Source organism: Loxodonta africana, chromosome 5 (genome assembly GCF_030014295.1).
Source record: "Loxodonta africana isolate mLoxAfr1 chromosome 5, mLoxAfr1.hap2, whole genome shotgun sequence".
NCBI classification, from domain to species: Eukaryota; Metazoa; Chordata; class Mammalia; order Proboscidea; family Elephantidae; genus Loxodonta; species Loxodonta africana.
The window spans coordinates 78,114,072-78,132,149 of NC_087346.1; the positions used below are offsets into that span (position 1 = coordinate 78,114,072).

At 38.8% G+C, this 18,078-nt stretch overlaps 1 protein-coding gene across 1 annotated transcript in view; it reads left to right on the forward strand.

Moving 5' to 3' along the window:
* The window catches only part of CCDC158 (coiled-coil domain containing 158), a 76,475-nt gene that overhangs the window by 14,637 nt on the left and 43,760 nt on the right, over positions 1-18,078 (forward strand). The window contains exons 8-13 of the mRNA XM_064285686.1: positions 3,869-3,988; positions 5,957-6,154; positions 7,300-7,782; positions 13,378-13,567; positions 15,552-15,704; positions 17,241-17,353. Of these exons, the coding sequence (XP_064141756.1) occupies positions 3,869-3,988; positions 5,957-6,154; positions 7,300-7,782; positions 13,378-13,567; positions 15,552-15,704; positions 17,241-17,353 (1,257 nt within the window). The remainder of the gene's footprint in view (positions 1-3,868; positions 3,989-5,956; positions 6,155-7,299; positions 7,783-13,377; positions 13,568-15,551; positions 15,705-17,240; positions 17,354-18,078) is intronic.

Sequence of the window (18,078 nt, forward strand, 5' to 3'; positions counted from 1 at the left end):
TGTTTCTTATTTTAAAAAACAGATGACAGGTCAGAACAAAATTTTTCCAACTAGAATGCTTACATTAAGAGAAAACTCATTTAACGAGGCAATGTTTTCATCAGATAAAGTATTTTCACACTGGTGAAAATAGAACTGTGTTTCCAAGAAAATTTTAGATATAGCTTTTGTAACGTAGAAAAGTATTTTACTATAATACTTTTTTCTGTTCTTCTCTTTCCATTTCAGGAGAACCTCCAGAATCCCCCTTTATGAATTTGGACCAGTAGAAGCTGTCACTATTGGCTCAGTAGATTTGGCTTTACTCTTAACTTTCGCTTTTTGACAACCAAGTCTCATGATCTTTATTCTAAGTTTATTTTTCCTACTTTGAAAGTGGTTGGGGCTGATTTGATACTCAAAAAAAAAAAAAAAAAATTAGTAGCACTGGCTGGAACTATACGCTGTGCGGGAAGATCTGGTGCAAACCTCCTTGCACAGTTCTGCCAGCGCTCCTCTGTACTGACCTGCAGGATTCTTTGTTATTTTGTTATTCCATGTCTGTGCTTTTTAAAGGCAGACAGGAAAAAAAAAAAAAGAGCCACACAGTTTGGTATGATTGGTCATATCTCTAAAATCACTGTAAGATTAGAATGAGATCCCAGCATTCATTGTCCAGTGATCAAACAAAAAAGTAGATTCATAGATGGTGAAAGGGAAAACCAGTGCTGCTATTTAAAAAGAAAAGAAAAAGAGAAAAAAAAAAAACACGTTTAATATATCTCAGATGTCAGTATTTATTCTGGACATTTTGAAAGGCTTTTCTTTACGGTGTTTTTTTTACAGCTGTTTGTATTAGCTCAGCTGCTACTTCAATGGTTTTCCCTTTCACTCTCCATTTATCTTTTGATTGATTAATATAAATATTTTTACTCTAAAAAGTGAAAGGTAAAAGCAGAGCTATAGCAGTTGAGTCAGTACGGACAACTACAAAATAAATGTTCCTGCAGGGGTCTGGAGGAACTTCTGACACTTAATAAACTTAAACAGAAAAATAAAACTTGGCTTTTTTCTTTCTTTCTTCTTCTCTTTTTCGTTGCATAGATTTGACCATCAAGTTTAATGTTATGAAATGGTCATCTAGAGTTTGTTTGTTTTGTTTTGTTTTTTTAATGAAAATAGCCATAAAATAAAGCCTGGGCCCTTGAGTCGATTCTGACTTATGGCAATCCCACGTGTGTCAGAGTAGAACTGCATTCCATAGGGTTTTCAATGGCTGCAGCCTTACAGAAGTAGATCACCAGGCTCTTCTTCTGAGACGTCGCTGGGTGGATTCGAATCACCAACCTTTCGGTTAGTAGCCAAGTGCAAACTGATTGAGCCAACCAGGGGCTTAAAGTGATCAAGGATAGAATTAATTTATGCCAGGCTAAGAGTAGAAAATGTTTGCTTTAGTCATATGATTAACTTTTTAAGTTGTACGTGTTTTGTTAAATTTATGGCTCAAAATATGGTCTGTTTTCTTTGATGATATTTTGTTTTCAAAAGAAAGTGGTAAGTAAAGAATCTCAGCTTTTTAAATACTGCTCTTCTTGTGTAAGTAAGTATTAGAAACAGAACTGAGAGGAACTTGGGAGATCATCTAGAATATTCTTTTCAAGTTATAGATGAAAAAAATTAGACTCAAAGAGCTTATGTGACAGAACCTAGACCTGAACCTAAGGAGTTTGGCTCTTAGCCTAATGATACTGCTGCTCTCTCATCTCTCTCCCCATTTCTTGCCAGGCAAATTGATGACTGTGTAACAGTAAAAGCTTTTTTTCCCCTAAGTACTTGTAATGTCTTTAGTAAGTGTGTGCTGGCTTATTCCTTCCTGATAGTAATAAAGCTGAGGAGATTATATCAACTGATATTATTCATTTATTTTTCTTTGGAAGTTCTTTGTGCTACAGAGGCTGAATTTTTTTTTTCTGTGTATTCCTCAAAAGGAGCACAGAGTTAAAGTACTTTGTTATAGGATTATTAGAGTCTATAAGCACATTTTTATTGGTAACCTGATGTTTTATGTGTATGTAATTCCTGTGAAATACTTTTTCATATATAACAAAATATAAAGTCAACTTAAAAATATATCTAATGTGAATATTAAAATCTATATCCTGATCCTTATAAGTTGTGATACTACCCTGTAGGTACACATAGTACTTTTTTAAGTCATTTGTGTATGTGTATAGAGAGATATATAACTTCTGTGTATTCATGCTTATCGTTTATCAGAGATAATGGCATATAAATGTGTATGTGTATTTTATATATATATATATATACATCTATGTACACACACACATATATAATGATAAGTACGTATGTGTTGAATGAGGAGCTTATATAAATGTAGTCCAGGTAAAAATAAATTAGAAAATCATTAAGAAAAAGTTCTTCTTGCTCATGTATTCTCTAAAAAGGTTGAACCATCCAAACCAATCTATAACTTTTATTCTTGACACACTAGATTTAGAAGCCTGTTGAATAGATAGATGTCTTGGAAGTAGGAAGGAATATGTAACTTCTGTGCAGATATGAGAGATTTCTTACTATTGGAAAATTTATGATACAATAGTATTGTAGATATCACAGTTAAAGGTTAAAAAAAAAAAATCCCACTGCCGTCGGGTCGATTCCAACTCATAGTGACCTTATAGGACAGAATAGCACTGCCCCATAGGGTTCCCAAGGCTGCAAATCTTTAAGGAAGCAGGCTGCCACATCTTTCTCCCATGCAGCAGCTAGTGGGTTTGAACAGCCGACCTTTGGGTCAGCAGATGAGTGCCTTAACCACCAGGACTCCAGGTTAGAGATCATTATATAACACTGAGTGTGAACATGTTCTCATTTTAATATCTTATTATCTAAATTATGATCTTGTGTGGCCCAGCTAAAGATCCAAATCCAGAGTCTCCAGAGTCTAAGATCTTAACTCCTTAGCTTCCAGGTTAAGAGCTTAGGAACTGTAGGAATATTATTAAGAGCTGTGAGCTTTGTGGCACATGCCATAGAAATGCATATTCAAATAGATCCAACAACTATAACAATCCTTTAAAATTGGTACTCTTATCTTGGAGAAGTTAAGTTGTCCAAATATATATACACACACATATATATACCTATATATTATTATATATATAAAACATACACACATATGTGTGTGTATTGTATTCACTCATCCTTTCAAAGTATAGTGACTATGTAACTTATAATACATACAATAATTTATATAATAATGACAATAGTCATTCTCTGGCTAAATTCTGGATAGATCTTAGATTTAAAATATGGAAGGTCAGAGGTGCTTATAATTCTGTGCATTGGCAGGGGGTTCATGAGTTTGATGCAATAAGTCCAATCCTGTTTTCTCAATATTTGTTGAGGGACTCTAGGCATTAGAACCATAAGAGAAAGTCATTTATTTACAAATTATTTCTCAAAATCTTTTCTTATAGCTTCCTGGACTGTGGCTTTGGCTAGCAGAGCCTTTGTCTCATTCATACTGGCTATCTAACATCAAAGTTTCCAATACTGAAATATTTGTGCAGTGTAAATTTTGATTGCATGGGATCTGCTGTAAAACTCAGAGATTGGTGTTTGGTGTTCACTCTTGAGACATTTGACTACCTAAAGGAAGGGTTGTGAGAGTGGGTTGCTTAGTGTTCTTTAAAAAAATTAAAAAATATATAATTCTTATTACTACTTTGACACTAAATCTGACAAAAAAAATCTATAATAAACTTTTGATTTTGCCCCCAAAATAATACCATTCATTTTCCAAAGACTGTATGTATTTTATATGCCCACTGACATAGACACTGTTTGATTTACGCCTTCCTTTTAGATTGAAGAACTGGAGAAGCAGTTAGTCCTGGCCAACTCAGAGCTAACTGAGGCACGGACGGAACGGGACCAGATCAGCCAGGAATCTGGAAATCTGGATGATCAACTTCAAAAGCTCTTGGTAGGATTATAGTCTAAAATGTGAATGAGATTAATTCAGGGAAGTTTTTCACCAAAATATTTCACTAAACCAGTTTCATTTATAAAATTACAAATTACGTTTGTACATACACACATGTACAAAATAGAATATCCTAGACACTCTTCAAGCTTTTTATATAAAAATATATTCTGTATACTTTACCTTTTTTTTTTGTCTTAAGTAGAACAGTTAAAGCTCAAAAGTTAGGTGAAGGCAATCTTCAAATAGCCATAGTCTTTCAATTAGATAATGTGTTCTGCTAAATTGAAGGAGTGTTTTAAGTATTCATTTTAAAGCCAAATAACATTCAAAACACATAGAAGTTTAGGTGAAAATTTTAAAAAGGAAAGAAGATAGTATTCTGATAATAGTGAACTAGCCTTGTTCTTCTATTGGAGGTACTTACCAAAACCAAACCCATTGCCGTCGAGTCGATTCCGAATCATCGCGACCCTAAAGAACAGAGTAGAACTGCCGTGTAGGATTTCCAAGGCTGTAATCTTTATGGAATCAGACTGCCACATCTTTCTCCTGTGGAGCGGCTGGTGGGCTCAAAATGCCAACCTTTCCGTTAGCAGCCAAGCGCTTAACCATTGTGCCACCAGGGCTCCTTGTTAGAGGTACTATAGGCTGAGAAATTTAGGAAAAGAAATGTCCGGTGCAATATTAGTGGTATAGTAGAATAATTTTCTCTTTCACTTACCAAACCCTGTTGTAGGGCATAGTGCTCTTGGCTGATAAAACCATCCTTCATGGGCTAAAAGGACTTGATGAGCATGTGATAAAAGTAGAGCTGACAGTGGTGTGCATGTAAGAAGCTGTAAACGTTGAGATAATTCTTCACTTCTTTCCTTAACCTATTGCATTTTTCCCAGTGCACCCACAAGAATTTGAAAACCTTGGAGATTAAATGTTTGAAAGATCCTCAAGCCCATCCCATCCTTTTCATTCTTACAACCATTCCCCACTCAATCAAGCACCTCATTACCTTTTTTGTGGAGCACGGCGGTTGTCTCCTGACTAGCATTCCTAACACCAGTTTCTCCCTTCTCCAGTTCATTTGGTAAAGTACTTCCATGTTAATCCTTGTAAAATATAGCACCTCTGATTACGTTACTCTTCAACTCAAAAATTACTTTCTCTACAAAGCCAGACTCTCCACCTTTCAAGACTGTTCATGATCTGGCCCCAGCTTACCTTTCCAATCCTTCCTTTCTACATACACCCAGTGTTCCAAGCAAACCATATGTATCCCTTTCCAGTCCTTTCTTCCTCATCTCTACGTTTCCAAGCTATGCTCAAGATCCAGTTCAAATGCCTTGTCCTCAAAGTATTCTGAGCCTCTTAGTGAAGTTCTCTCTGCTATATGTTATTCCTGTCCTTTTAATGAAAAACCACTTTTGGTTATTTGTGTGTGTCTTATTTTTCTCTTTTGATGGAAAGTCCTCTGAAGGTAGTGTATCTTAGTTTCTTCTACTCTGACTATAATTTTTTGCTCGCAGTGAGCACTCAACTGTGTACTTTTTCAGGGACTACAGAATGAGGTAATTGCATTCACAGTCCAGCTGCTACTCCAATCCCAGTACCAGACACTGTTCTGCCACTTCTGAAACAGCATACCTAATTACTATTCCTATTCTTCGAAGTTGTCAAACATTTCTTTACTACAGAAGCATACTTGATATGAAGCATAATGTCTTTTTTAGAAAATTCAACCCGTATTATCTGAGTCTAGTACCTTGAGATTTACTTGTAATGCTAAAACTTAAAAGTAAGCAAAATGTTAGCATACCTTTCTAGGAAATACTTGCTCTTACTTACCTGGGCCATAAAAAAAAGAATCAGATTCTAAAATCAAAGATTTGTCAAGTCATACAAAAACTTCAGTGATGAATTCAATTATTTAATAGCAGGGGGAAAAGGGAAAACATTCCTGACTTCTCATAGGGTGATCTACATAAAAGAGAAAAGGAGCTGAGTCTGGAGAAGGAGCAGAATAAACGTCTTTGGGATCGAGACACTGGCAACAGCATCACCATTGACCACCTGCGACGTGAGCTGGATGACAGGAACATGGAGGTGCAGCGCCTGGAAGCGCTTCTCAAGGCCATGAAGAGCGAGTGTCAGGGGCAGATGGAGAGGCAGGTCAGGCGGGATGTGAAAAGGCTTTGCCCACTCTGGTCTCTTCGGGTGGGTGAGGATGTATTTTATGTCATATTAGACGAAGTTTTTTTGAAACATATATGGGCCTATTTTACAGCTGTAGATTCTGAACAATCTAAAAAAAAAAAAAACCTGTTGTTTATGTCTATATTTTTGATCACTTATTACACTAAAAATATTAAGCTTTTTATCTCATTCAGGCATTGCTGAATAACTCAACTTCCATCCATTTGTCTTTTTGTTTCCACCTAGAAATTGGTAACCAAACAATGGCTTATTTCTGCTGCAGAAAAGCTGTCAGTATCAAAGCATAGAGAGATCTGAAGAGCAGCAGAGTTGAAAGTTTCCAGCAGATGTTTTTTGTTTTTGTTTTCCCCCCAAAAGAGGTTTTTCCTTCTTTTTCCCCAAAACTGACTGAGGCTTGTATAGCCACAGGATGAGTGCACTCAGTTACAGTGCACCAATAGAAAAATGTGGCCTGCTTTATTAACAGCAGTGGAGCTTCAGTAGTGGAAAGATACAGTTAATGCCAGTTACTGCCGTAGAGACAGAAAGCATCACATAAAAGTGTAAGCTTCCGAAAATGTGAAAGCAAACCAAAGGGACCAGACTTGGCTTAGATCCAGACAAAGCTTTTTCCCTATTCTCTGGCCTAACCTGGGCAGGAAGAAAGATGAAAGGAACAACTGGAAGTTAGAATCTTACTCTTTTTCAAAGGAAGACTAGAGAATGTGAATGTGTGTTGGGTAAAAGCCATTATTCATTTTCCCTCAGAGGTATAATTAAGGGACAGGATGGAGGGAAATAGAGAATAAGGATAGTTATCTTCAATCCTACAACCTTCCCCGCTGTTGCCAGTGTTAAATGGGCACAGAAAATGTCCTCAGAGGAAACGTCTCAAGCTCCCCATCCTAAAAACCACTGTAGTGGAGCACTGTTAAGTCCTCTCCAGCTTGGTCTAATTAATGCATGTCATTATTAGATCTGGAGTGCTGCACAGCAATGTGGTAATCTCACTAGACATTATCGAATTCATGATTTCAGGTTTTTGAGTTAACTTATATTTCCTAAGGTTGCCTATACTTATCCTCCCAAATCCATGAAATTCTCTTTTCTTTAACAATCAGATGGCAGCAATTCAGGGAAAGAATGAAAGTCTAGAAAAAGTGTCCTCCTTGACTGCTCAGCTTGAATCCACCAAAGAGATGCTTCGCAAAGTAGTAGAGGAGTTGACTGCCAAGAAAATGACTCTGGAGAGCTCAGAGAGGACTGTGTCAGACCTCACAGCTTCCCTCCAGGAAAAAGAGAGAGCCATTGAGGCTACCAATGCTGAAATCACAAAGCTCCGCTCCCGGGTAGACTTGAAATTGCAGGAGCTGCAGCACTTGAAAAACGAAGGGGATCACCTCAGAAATATGCAGACAGAATGTGAGGCCCTCAAGCTGCAGATGACAGAAAAGGACAAGGTGATCGAGATTTTGCGACAACAGATTGAAAATATGACGCAGTTGGTTGGCCAGCACGGACGAACTGCTGGTGCCATGCAAGTGGAGAAGGCTCAACTTGAGAAAGAGATTAATGATAGGAGGTTGGAACTGCAGGAATTTAAGGTCTGTAGAGTTTTTGGTGGTTTAGCTTCTGAAGTACCTAATTTACTGAAAAGGGGTTCTTGGGGCTTGTGAACCCTCTGAAATTGTTTAAAAGTATTTGTGTCTATGTGCATATGTGTGTTTTCGTGAGAAAGGATCTGTACTTTTCTCAGATTCCCAAAGAAGTGTTTGGCCCCAAAATGGTTCAGAACCTACCGAAAGAGAAGACAATTTTCAGAAAATCCAGCTTTGCCATGAAACCTTTCCTGATCCCACGGGTTCATGTATTTTCTCCATCTTCAGACTGACCTAAGTTTGACCTCCATCTCTCACAGCTTAATAGCTGTAAAACATTAAATTGTTTGCTGAATCTTGGCTTCTATATCTGTAAAACAAAGCTAAACAAGCAAACAAAACAAAAAAATCCGAACAACCCTATAGGGTTACTGTGAGGCTTAAATGAGAAAGTATGTATGAAGGACTTAGCCTAGTTCCTGGCTTGTAGACAGTCCTTATCCTTATTTGTTCCCTTCCCCCATCCCCATTCCATGCCATTCTGAACTTTATCACACTCTATTTGTATCTGTTATAACCTGGCTCACATTCTATATTGTAATGTGTGTGTGTTTAAATAGCGGTATCTCCTTTCCCTACAAGACTTCAGACTTCTTCAAGTAGGGTGCACATGCATCTTTGTACCCTCTGCCACATGTCTTTGTGCCTTGCACCCAGCAGATGCTCAGTAAATATTTATCAAATTTAAAACAAATGAATGTGTTTTTTAAATTTTGATTTCCTAAGCTTTATGCCACCTGTATCTCTGACTTGGTGACAGGAAACAAATCACATAACTTTAGATGTCTGTTTCCTCATTTAAGAAACAGGGCCAGTGATAGATTATTACCTAGCTGATGGAAATATACAAGTTCACTGCATATAGAACTGGAATTGTCTGTTTTTTTTAAGTTTTTACTTGATTATACCATAAGATTTTTTTAAATTGCCAAACTCAACATGAAAGGGACATATAAAGGCTTTGCAATGGCCAATTCTACAACTAAAACTTTAGAATAGGTTTATATGTAGGGCAGAAGGAAGAGAAAGAGTGATTCTTCTACCTCCCTGCCTAAAAATATGGATTGCTAGTGTTGTATAAGGGTATAAACAAGTGGGAGAATCCTAGACACTAAAAATCAAGTCAATTTAATCCTCATAAAAACTAATGAGTCATGTACTATTATTACTCCATTTTACAGATGAAAAAACTGAGACTCAGAGAGATTAAATAACTTGGATGAGGGCAGCACAACTTTGGTATCTGATCCTGGGCAGTATATGGGCAGATGCTATATAGTGCAGTGGTTCTCAAACTTTGGCATGCACCATAGTCACCTGGTTGTTGTTCTTGTTGTTAGGTGCCATCATGTCAGTTCCAACTCATAGCGACCCTATGCACAACAGAACAAAACACTGCCCAGTCCTGCACCATCCTTAAAATCGTTGTTATGCTTGAGCCCATCGTTGCAGCCACTGTGTCAATCCGTTCTCGTTGAGGGTCTTCCTCTTTTCCACTGACCCTGTACTTTACCAAGCATGATATCCTTCTCCAGTGACTTATCCCTCCAGACAACATGCCCAAAGTATGTAAGATGCAGTCACACCATCCTCGCTTCTAAGGAGCATTCTGGTTGTACTTCTTCTAAGACAGATTTGTTCATTCTTTTGGCAGTCCATGGTATATTCAATATTCTTCACCAACATAATTCAAAGGTGTCAATTCTTCTTCGGTCTTCCTTATTCATTGTCCAGCTTTCACATGCATATGATGCAATTGAAAATACCATGGCTTGGGTCAGGCGCACCTTAGTCTTCAAGGTGACATCTTTGCTTTTCAACACTTGCAGCAGATTTGCCCAGTGCGATGCGTCTTTTGATTTCTTGATTGCTGCTTCTGTGGGTGTTGATTGTGGATCCAAGTAAAATGAAATCCTTGACAACTTTCATGATGTTGCTTATTGGTCTAGTTGTGAGTCACCTGGAGGGCTTGTTAAAACACAGTTTGCTGGGCCCCATTCTCACTGTTTCTAATCCAGTAAGTCTAGGATGGAACGTGAGCCTTGGAGTTTCTGACAAGGTGATGCTGGTGCTACCGTAGGTCCAGAGAGCACATGTCAAGGTCTAGTGTGAGAGTAGCTCACAGAAATGTGGACTGCCTCCACACTGAGGTATGGGAACTTGAAATGGGCCTTGAAGAATGGGCAAAAACTAGGCAAAGAGAAGGAAGGGAGGCATTCTAGGCAAGGGCAGGCAGCTTAGGCTATAATTTAGCCTACAGATAGTGTGGGAGCCAATAAGGTTTTAGGGTGGAGAGGAGGAGATGACATGAAACGAGCATTGTTGAGGGTAGGTTAATCTGGCATCATAAAGATTGATGGATTGGAGAGGGTTGAAACTAGTTTTAAAGTCCCAGATATGGAACTGGAGCAGCTTCAAGACAAGATTTCCTAGGTGAGAAGAACTTTACACAGATGCAAAGAATATAGGTTAAAAGCTAGAGCTTTAATGCTATATCTACTTCCTCCAAAATCCAGTGAGGAAGAAAAGGAGATCCTAGCCACAGAAGATGGTTAGTGTCATGGTTTCTAACATCTTTAGGCACACACTAACAGCAAAGAAGCAGGGTGAGCTTTCTCCCAATAATTGTGGGCCCTCTGTAGATTCTTTCTCACAAGGCCAGGAGGAACTGAATGTCTACCAGAAAGCTGGTCCCAGGAGGTGGAACAGGAGTAGCACATGCCCAGGACATGTTCTGTTGCTTCAGGCTATCCCAGGGAAAGCCCTTCTCTTGTCCTGCCCCTTGAGTCCAGCTGGATTTAGTTTGACAATTACCACATCAGACTTGACTTTAGGGTGTTTACTGCCCAGGCCCATCAAAGATGGGCAGTGAGACAAGCCTGGAGCACCACGTGATTCTTCTTTAAACAGTTAAAAGCTTGTCATATGTTTACATCTCAAACATAGCATTGGCCACTACAATTAAACTGCTGTTATGCAGTCAAGTTACATTGGTTAGTTTTATATTAAAGGCCAACAGTCCTCAATTTGGGAGGACAATCTGATGACCAGAGAGTGTAAATTTCTCTTCAAAGGACATTTGCTTGGAAGAATCTAGGCTAGCTATGTCCACTAGAAATATGAGTCATATGTGTAATTTAAAATTTTCTAGTAGCTACATTAAAAAAAAAAGCAGGTGAAATTAATTTTAATAACATTTTATTTAACTCTATATCCAAAATATGGTGATATTTTTATATTGTAATCAATATAAAAAGTTACTGATATTTAACACTCTTTTTTTATATGAAGTCTTTGAAATCCGGTGTGTATTTTATACTCACAGCACACTTCAACTTAGACTAGCTATATTTTCTTGATAGTCACACGTGGCTAGTGGCTACTGTATTGGACAACACAGAACGAGGTCCTGGGAAGAGAAGGGTTCACTGTAGGAACCTCACCAACACAGAGAGAAACCAGTATGAGGATAATCCAAACTTGGAGGTTGGGAAGGAGTTGGTGAACAATTGGTCGTAAGGGGTGGAGGGAAAGCCAAAGCAGATGTAAAGGCTTCAATCTTAAGTGTCTGAGAAACCGGAAAAACAATAACACCCCTAACAGAGAAGAGTCAGGAAGAAGTCAAGAAGGAAAGCGCTCTGTGAGGAAAGAGTAAGAGTGGCTTGGTCAGAGTTTGCAGAGGCACACCCAGCTTGGAATTTCTGGCAGTTAGTTGGAAGTCCAGAAATAGAGTTTCCGTATTCGTATTCCCCAGTCTATTCAAAGGACCAGATCCAACCAGTGCTAACCGCCCTAACTCACCACCTCTCTCACTTGCTTTTACAGTTGCCTTCTACTGATTTCCCTGTTTCCACTCTTACGCCTTTCCTATCACTGTTTATTCTTCACACGTTTAAAAGTGTTATATATTTAAAACATTTTATCACCCCATGCTGAGAACTGTCCCATAGCCTGTTAGAGTGAAATCTCAAGTTCTTACATTCCCTCTAAGGCCACTTTGGCCTTGCCCATGGCTCCCTCTCTGACTTCATCTCCTATTACTTCCCCCAGGCTCACTTAACTCCAGCCGTACTGACAGCCATGCTGTACCTCAGACACATTACCTGACCTAGAATTCTCCCCCAGCTATTCACATGGCTTGCTCTTTGACTCCCTTGAGGTTTCTGCTGAAATGTTTGCTCATCAGAGAGGTCTTTCCTGACCAACTATGTCAGGATCCCCAAGACCACCCCCCATGTTCAGTGATTCACTAGGAAGACTTTCAGGATTCAGAATATAAGTTGTACCCACGGCAATGATTTATTTCAGCAAAAGGACACAGGAAAATTAGCAAAGGGAAGAGGCATATGGGGTGAAGTCCAGAAAAATCAGAAACATACTTCCAAGCTTCCTCTCTTAATAGAGTCACACAGAACTCACTTAATTCCCCCAGCAATGAGTTGTGACAAAACCAAAAACCAAACCAAACCCAGTGCTGACAAGTTGATTCAGACTCATAGCGACCCTATAGGACAGAGTAGAACTGCTCCATAGAGTTTTCAAGGAGCGCCTGGCAGATTCTAATTGCCGACCCTTGGGTTAGCAGCCGTAGCACTTAACCACTATGCAACCATGGTTTCCAAGTTGTGACAACACATGTAAAATGTTCCAACCAGGGAACCTTATTACTGACTCAGTGCCTAGGGTTTCTACTGGGAGCTGGTCATGTAGGCTCTCTGCCTGGTGTGTATGCAAATTCCAGACTCCCAGGAGGAAAGCAGGTGTTCAGGATAAATCATATTTTTTACACCAACAGTTTAGACACAGTGAGCCACTCTTATTGGTTAGGGTGGTTGAAACCCTCCTGAAATCCATGTTCCCTGACACCAGCCAAAGATCAACCTTCCAAGCAGGCCTTTCTAAAGATAGTAATCTCAGGCCTGATATGTGAATTTTTTTGTGCACACCAACTTACCTCAAGTAGCATTTCCAACCCCACATGGATTCTCTACCCCCTCGCTCTTCTTTCTTATTCTTCTTGTCACTTACTATTACCCAGTGCTGTCGAGTGGATTGCGCTGACGTTAAATATTTGTTGCCTATCTGTTCTCACTAGAATATAAGCTTCGTGGGGACAAAGGCATTGTTTGTTTTGTTCACTGCTATACAGGACCAGCACTAGGGAGAGGTGAGCCAAAATTAAAGGAGGTCCTTACCAGACGCCTCACTTGTCTCACCCTAGTCCCAGCCCTGCTACTGTATCCTCAGTGGATAAAGTAGTGCATGGTACGAAGTATGTGCTCAGTAGATATTTTTTGAATGAATGAATGAATATGTTGAATAGGAATAATGAAGGGCTGTGGCAAATGAGACTGGGCATTGATATCTAAGATTAAAAGAAAGGTAAAATAAATATTCTTTGTTTTCCCCACTTACTATTGCTGCTTTAAAATAGAATACAAATTTAGTATCCTGGGAAATATTGGAGATACTAAAATTATAGCTACACATGTATATATTTTATTTCCTTTTTTCTCCTTTGTATTTTATTCATATATTTAGATTTTAAAAGATAAAAAAGAAGCAAAGATACGGGAACTTGAGGCCAGAGTAAGTGACCTGGAACTGGAAAAGGTGAAGCTGGTGAATGCAGGCTCTGAGCGGCTCCGTGCAGTGAAGGACATCAAACAAGAGAGAGACCAATTATTAAACGAGGTGAAAACCTGTAGGAGTGAGTTAAACAGTCTTACAGGTATGTTGCTTTGGCTCAAATTCTTCTGAAAAATAGGAGTACTATCACTGAAGTCTAATTTTAACTCTAGGACTATTGCAAAAGAATAGTTTCTCCTCCCACATTACAAATGCAGATAGTTATGCTGCCCCAGCGGAGTTATTCATGGCCTGAAATCCTGGTAGTTTTCCACGAAGGGCCTCCAACTGTGTTACATTCACTAACCATTAACTTTAGTTAATCCTCAAAAACCAAAAAACCAAACCCAGTGCCATCGAGTCAATTTCGACTCATAGCGACCCTATAGGGCAGAGTAGAACTGCCCCGTAGAGTTTCCAAGGACCGCCTGGCGGATTCAAACTGTCGACCATTTGGTTCGCAGCCATAGCACTTAACCACTACGCCAGCAGGGTTTCCAGGTAACCCTCAGAGCCCATAAAATTCTGTATGAGTTTCCAAGAGAAGGGTAAGGTAAATGAAAACATACTGTCCTTTAAGTCAAATAGTTTCATTAGAGGTTTAATAATGAAGCAACATGTATAAACAGATTTATGGACATTTATTGAAAGAAAATAATCCAAGTCTTTAAATTAAAAATGAAACATGATTGGTATGGTACAGGCATCGTTTACTTCACATACACACAAAGTCAATGATTACTGAGCATTTACTATGTCAGACACTGTGACAGGCCCTGGAAAACATGACAAAGCTCACAGTCTGGTTGGAAAAACAGGCACATATAGGAATGCATTACAACACAGTGGGTGAGGTACAGTGGAAGGTGGGTAAGTACAGTAGTGAGTACAGTGGAGGTGCTGGGTACAGCGGTCTCACCTCTACCTCCTGTAGAAGGTGATGTCCGTATTGGGTTTGAAATAGGAATACGAGTTTGGCAGGTGAAAAAGAGGTAGAAGGATGTTCCAGGCAGAGAGAGCATATGGGCAAAAGCATGGAGGTGTGAAATAATATGATGTGGCCTCAGAAGTATTGGTTGGAGCAAAAGTACAAATGAATGAGGGATAAAATTTGAGGCAGAATAGATAGGCAGAGTCAGACAATGTGTGCCAACCATATTAGATAGGAAATTGTTGTGATCAGATTTGAATTTTAAAAGGACTGAGTTGACAGGTAGATTGGAGAAAGGCAAGGCTAGAAGGACAGAGAGTAACCAGTTAAGAAGGGTTTTGCTGTAGTCCTGGGGAAATATGATGAGAACTTGAACTAAAGCAGTGGCAGTGAGAATAGGAGGAGAGGGAAGAATTAATAATATTTTAGGAGATGGAATCAGTAGGCCTTAGTGATTGGAGGCATTGAGTATGGGTTTCAGGTTTTTAGTTTGTGCTGTTGAGAGAAGAATGATACCAACAACTGGTAGAGAGAAACAGACGGGAAGAGGAGGCTTGAGAGTAGGAGAGTGAGATGCAATTGGTGTGATTCAGGTGGTTGAACACATCCACATGGGAACATCTGGGTAGACAAGGCTGGATCTCAGCAAAAAGGTCTTGGCTGTGCTTGTTCCCTTCCTATATAAATCTCTCATATATAAATACATATATGAATAAATGTGTGTGTGTGTATTCTAGTATATCGATAAAAGTTTCCTCAGGTATTTTGTTAGGTACTAGAGATAAAAAGTCAAATAGGACAATGGCTGCCTCAGGTTACTTATAGGGTCACACAGATTCATCTCCATATAGATGGTGGTTAATCTGTTATAGTGGGTATGGTCATCCAGGAAGAAGGTCTTAGATTAAATAAATGTGAACCAATTACAATGGCTGGGAAGAAACAGTGGGTAATATGTGGGTAGAGGAGGAGGACCCACCCAAGCAGACTGAAAAGGAAGATCAGACACATCTAATTTGTGTAACAACTGAAGATTTAACTAAATGAGGACTCTTCCAGCTCTAAAATTTTGTGATCATTGATTACAAGTAAAATACATTTTATAACAGTGGGGTAGAAAAAAGTAACCATCTATATCGATTATCATATTGTACAGAGGACTATGAAGTCTTAAAAAGGAATTTTCGTAACAAAAGTGAAGAAATGGAAACTACCACAAATAAGCTAAAAATGCAATTAAAATCTGCACAGTCTGAACTGGAACAAACAAGAAATACGTTAAAGTCAATGGAAGGATCTGATGGTCATGGTATGTTTTATGAGGTTCCCCCCGCCATCTTCTGTTTTTAATTTTATTGGTTTAGCTTTACTAAAACACAGCCATGCATACTTGCCTACCGCCTGTTCACAGTGCTGAATGATGTGAGAAATACACAGCAGTAGGTTTTAATGACAGGCATACTCTACATAAATGATTTATTTGTGGGTGACTGGCAATTCTTTGATTCCTCTTTGTGATAAGGAAACCCTGGTGGCATAGTGGTTAAGTGCTACAGCTGCTAACGAAAGGTGGGCAGTTTGAATCTGCCAGGCGCTCCTTGGAAACTCTACCGGGTAGTTCTACTCCATCCTATAGGGTTGCCAAGAGTCGGAATCGACTTGACGGCACTGGGTTTGGTTTTAGTTTCTGTGACAAAAATGGAAGGAACCCTGGAATTGAACTAAGCTGAGGGGTCCCTTGTCACCACCTAGACCTGTTCACTTTGTTTTGCTCCCCATGCTAGTGCAGAGAGATAGGAAGATTGTTGTTTCATCTTATTCACACCCTTGTTAGTATGACTACGTTATCTGACCATAAGAATTTGTGCTTTCTCGATATTTTTTAATATCAAAAAATTTAAGAAAGTTACCTTTGAAGGCCAACTACAATCTACTGTTCAAATCAGAATTGTATTTTCTTCAAAGTGGTGAACAAATTCTGTCAGACTTCTGATCAATTAAAAAAAAAAAAAATCAATGAACTGTGCCTGTATTAACCATGACTGTGACAGTTTAGGTATAAGAACTATACCTTTTAGTGAGAAATCAGACCTTTCATTCTCTCTGATAGTTTGTTTTTAAAGAATGGTGCATTTTCTTTTTTCACCTCTATGCTGGACCTCACTCAAAGCAATTGAATTTTCAAACCTCTTTCCTCAGTTTGCTGTAAGAAACAACACAGGGTCTCCTGGCCTTAAATTTTCAAGCAAGGGTGAGCTTCATATATGTTTTCAATGGCCCGTCATGTCTTAAGTATTCAGTGCCTACTACATGTGGAGAACATTCTCACCATATCACCACTGTTACAAAAATAATCGCATAATGCTGATGCTGGCAGTTTGACTACCGAGACAGCATGAGTTGCATATATATGACAGTAACCATGAGAATGGAAATTGAATGGTTTGTGATATCTCTGGAGTCCTAAGACTAATAATAGTAGATTTCCTGTGTGGTATTCCAAATATAGGTTTCTGGAAAAGTCATTTTAGTAAAAATACTGTATACATTATTTCCTATATGACATATGTATTTCTTATGTGTATAAGTACGGTTTTTGTCAATATTATTGTTATCATTGGAAATACAGCAACTTAGCATGGTCGATGAAATGAATTCCAGGAGCAAAGAAACCAAAAACATCATCATGATCATATGATCTTTCCCTTCAAACTGCCCAGGTGCCTTGGAGATTCTTGCTTGTCACTACCTCATAAAGTTTAAACGTCAAATTGCAGTAGCCTTGCAAAATTTAGAAATCTTAAAAGCTAAGGCACAGTTAGCTTCCCTTTTTTTTTTGTTTCAGCTATGAAAGTGGCAATGGGGATGCAAAAACAAATTACAGCCAAAAGAGGTCAGATAGATGCCCTTCAGAGCAAGATACAGTTTTTAGAAGAGGCAATGACAAATGCAAGTAAGGTGAGTTCCTATCTTCACTACAAAGGAAACCAATAGTGTTCACTCACTATTCTAAAAACCAGGATAACCTAGAGCAGAGGTACAATGTACAGTGCAGAAAAGAGAAAAGCTCATTTCTGACTGGAAGAATGAGGGAAAAGTTCCTAAAGGAACACTTGAGCAAAGATCTTAAGATAGCTAGTGTTTTAAGTGCAGGAAATGGGTGAAAGGACATTCCTGGTAGAGGCACGGAATGGTTATAAACAAAGTATAGTCAGTCCTGATAGAATGTGATCTGAAAGTTTCTAAGAGTCACTGCACTATGCATTTTTGCACAATAAAGATCACAAGGCTTTTGAGGTAAGGGGTACCACACAAAGAAATCTTGTCAGTGACACATAAAACAAACTAGGAGCTTAATAAAAACAGTAGCACAGTTTTACAAATGTTAAATGGTTAAGAAATACATAAACACTACAATAAGTATGGCACTTTATATTGAAAAAGAAGTTAAGTTGGTTTGTGGAGTTTTGTGTCGGAAGGGTTGCAGTTGTGAGTCATTGTGAAGTGGTCCACAGAAGGAGTCTTCTGTAACACCAGATGTGGATGGCTGGGGCTCAGTTTATACAAAGTTAGCTAGGTAGCTGGTCGATGTTTGAAGCGCGTGTGAGTATGTTTTTTGTGTATTCCTATGCAGCTCTTTAGCTGGGTGCGGTTTTCTATGTCCCAGTGTTTCTCACCTATGA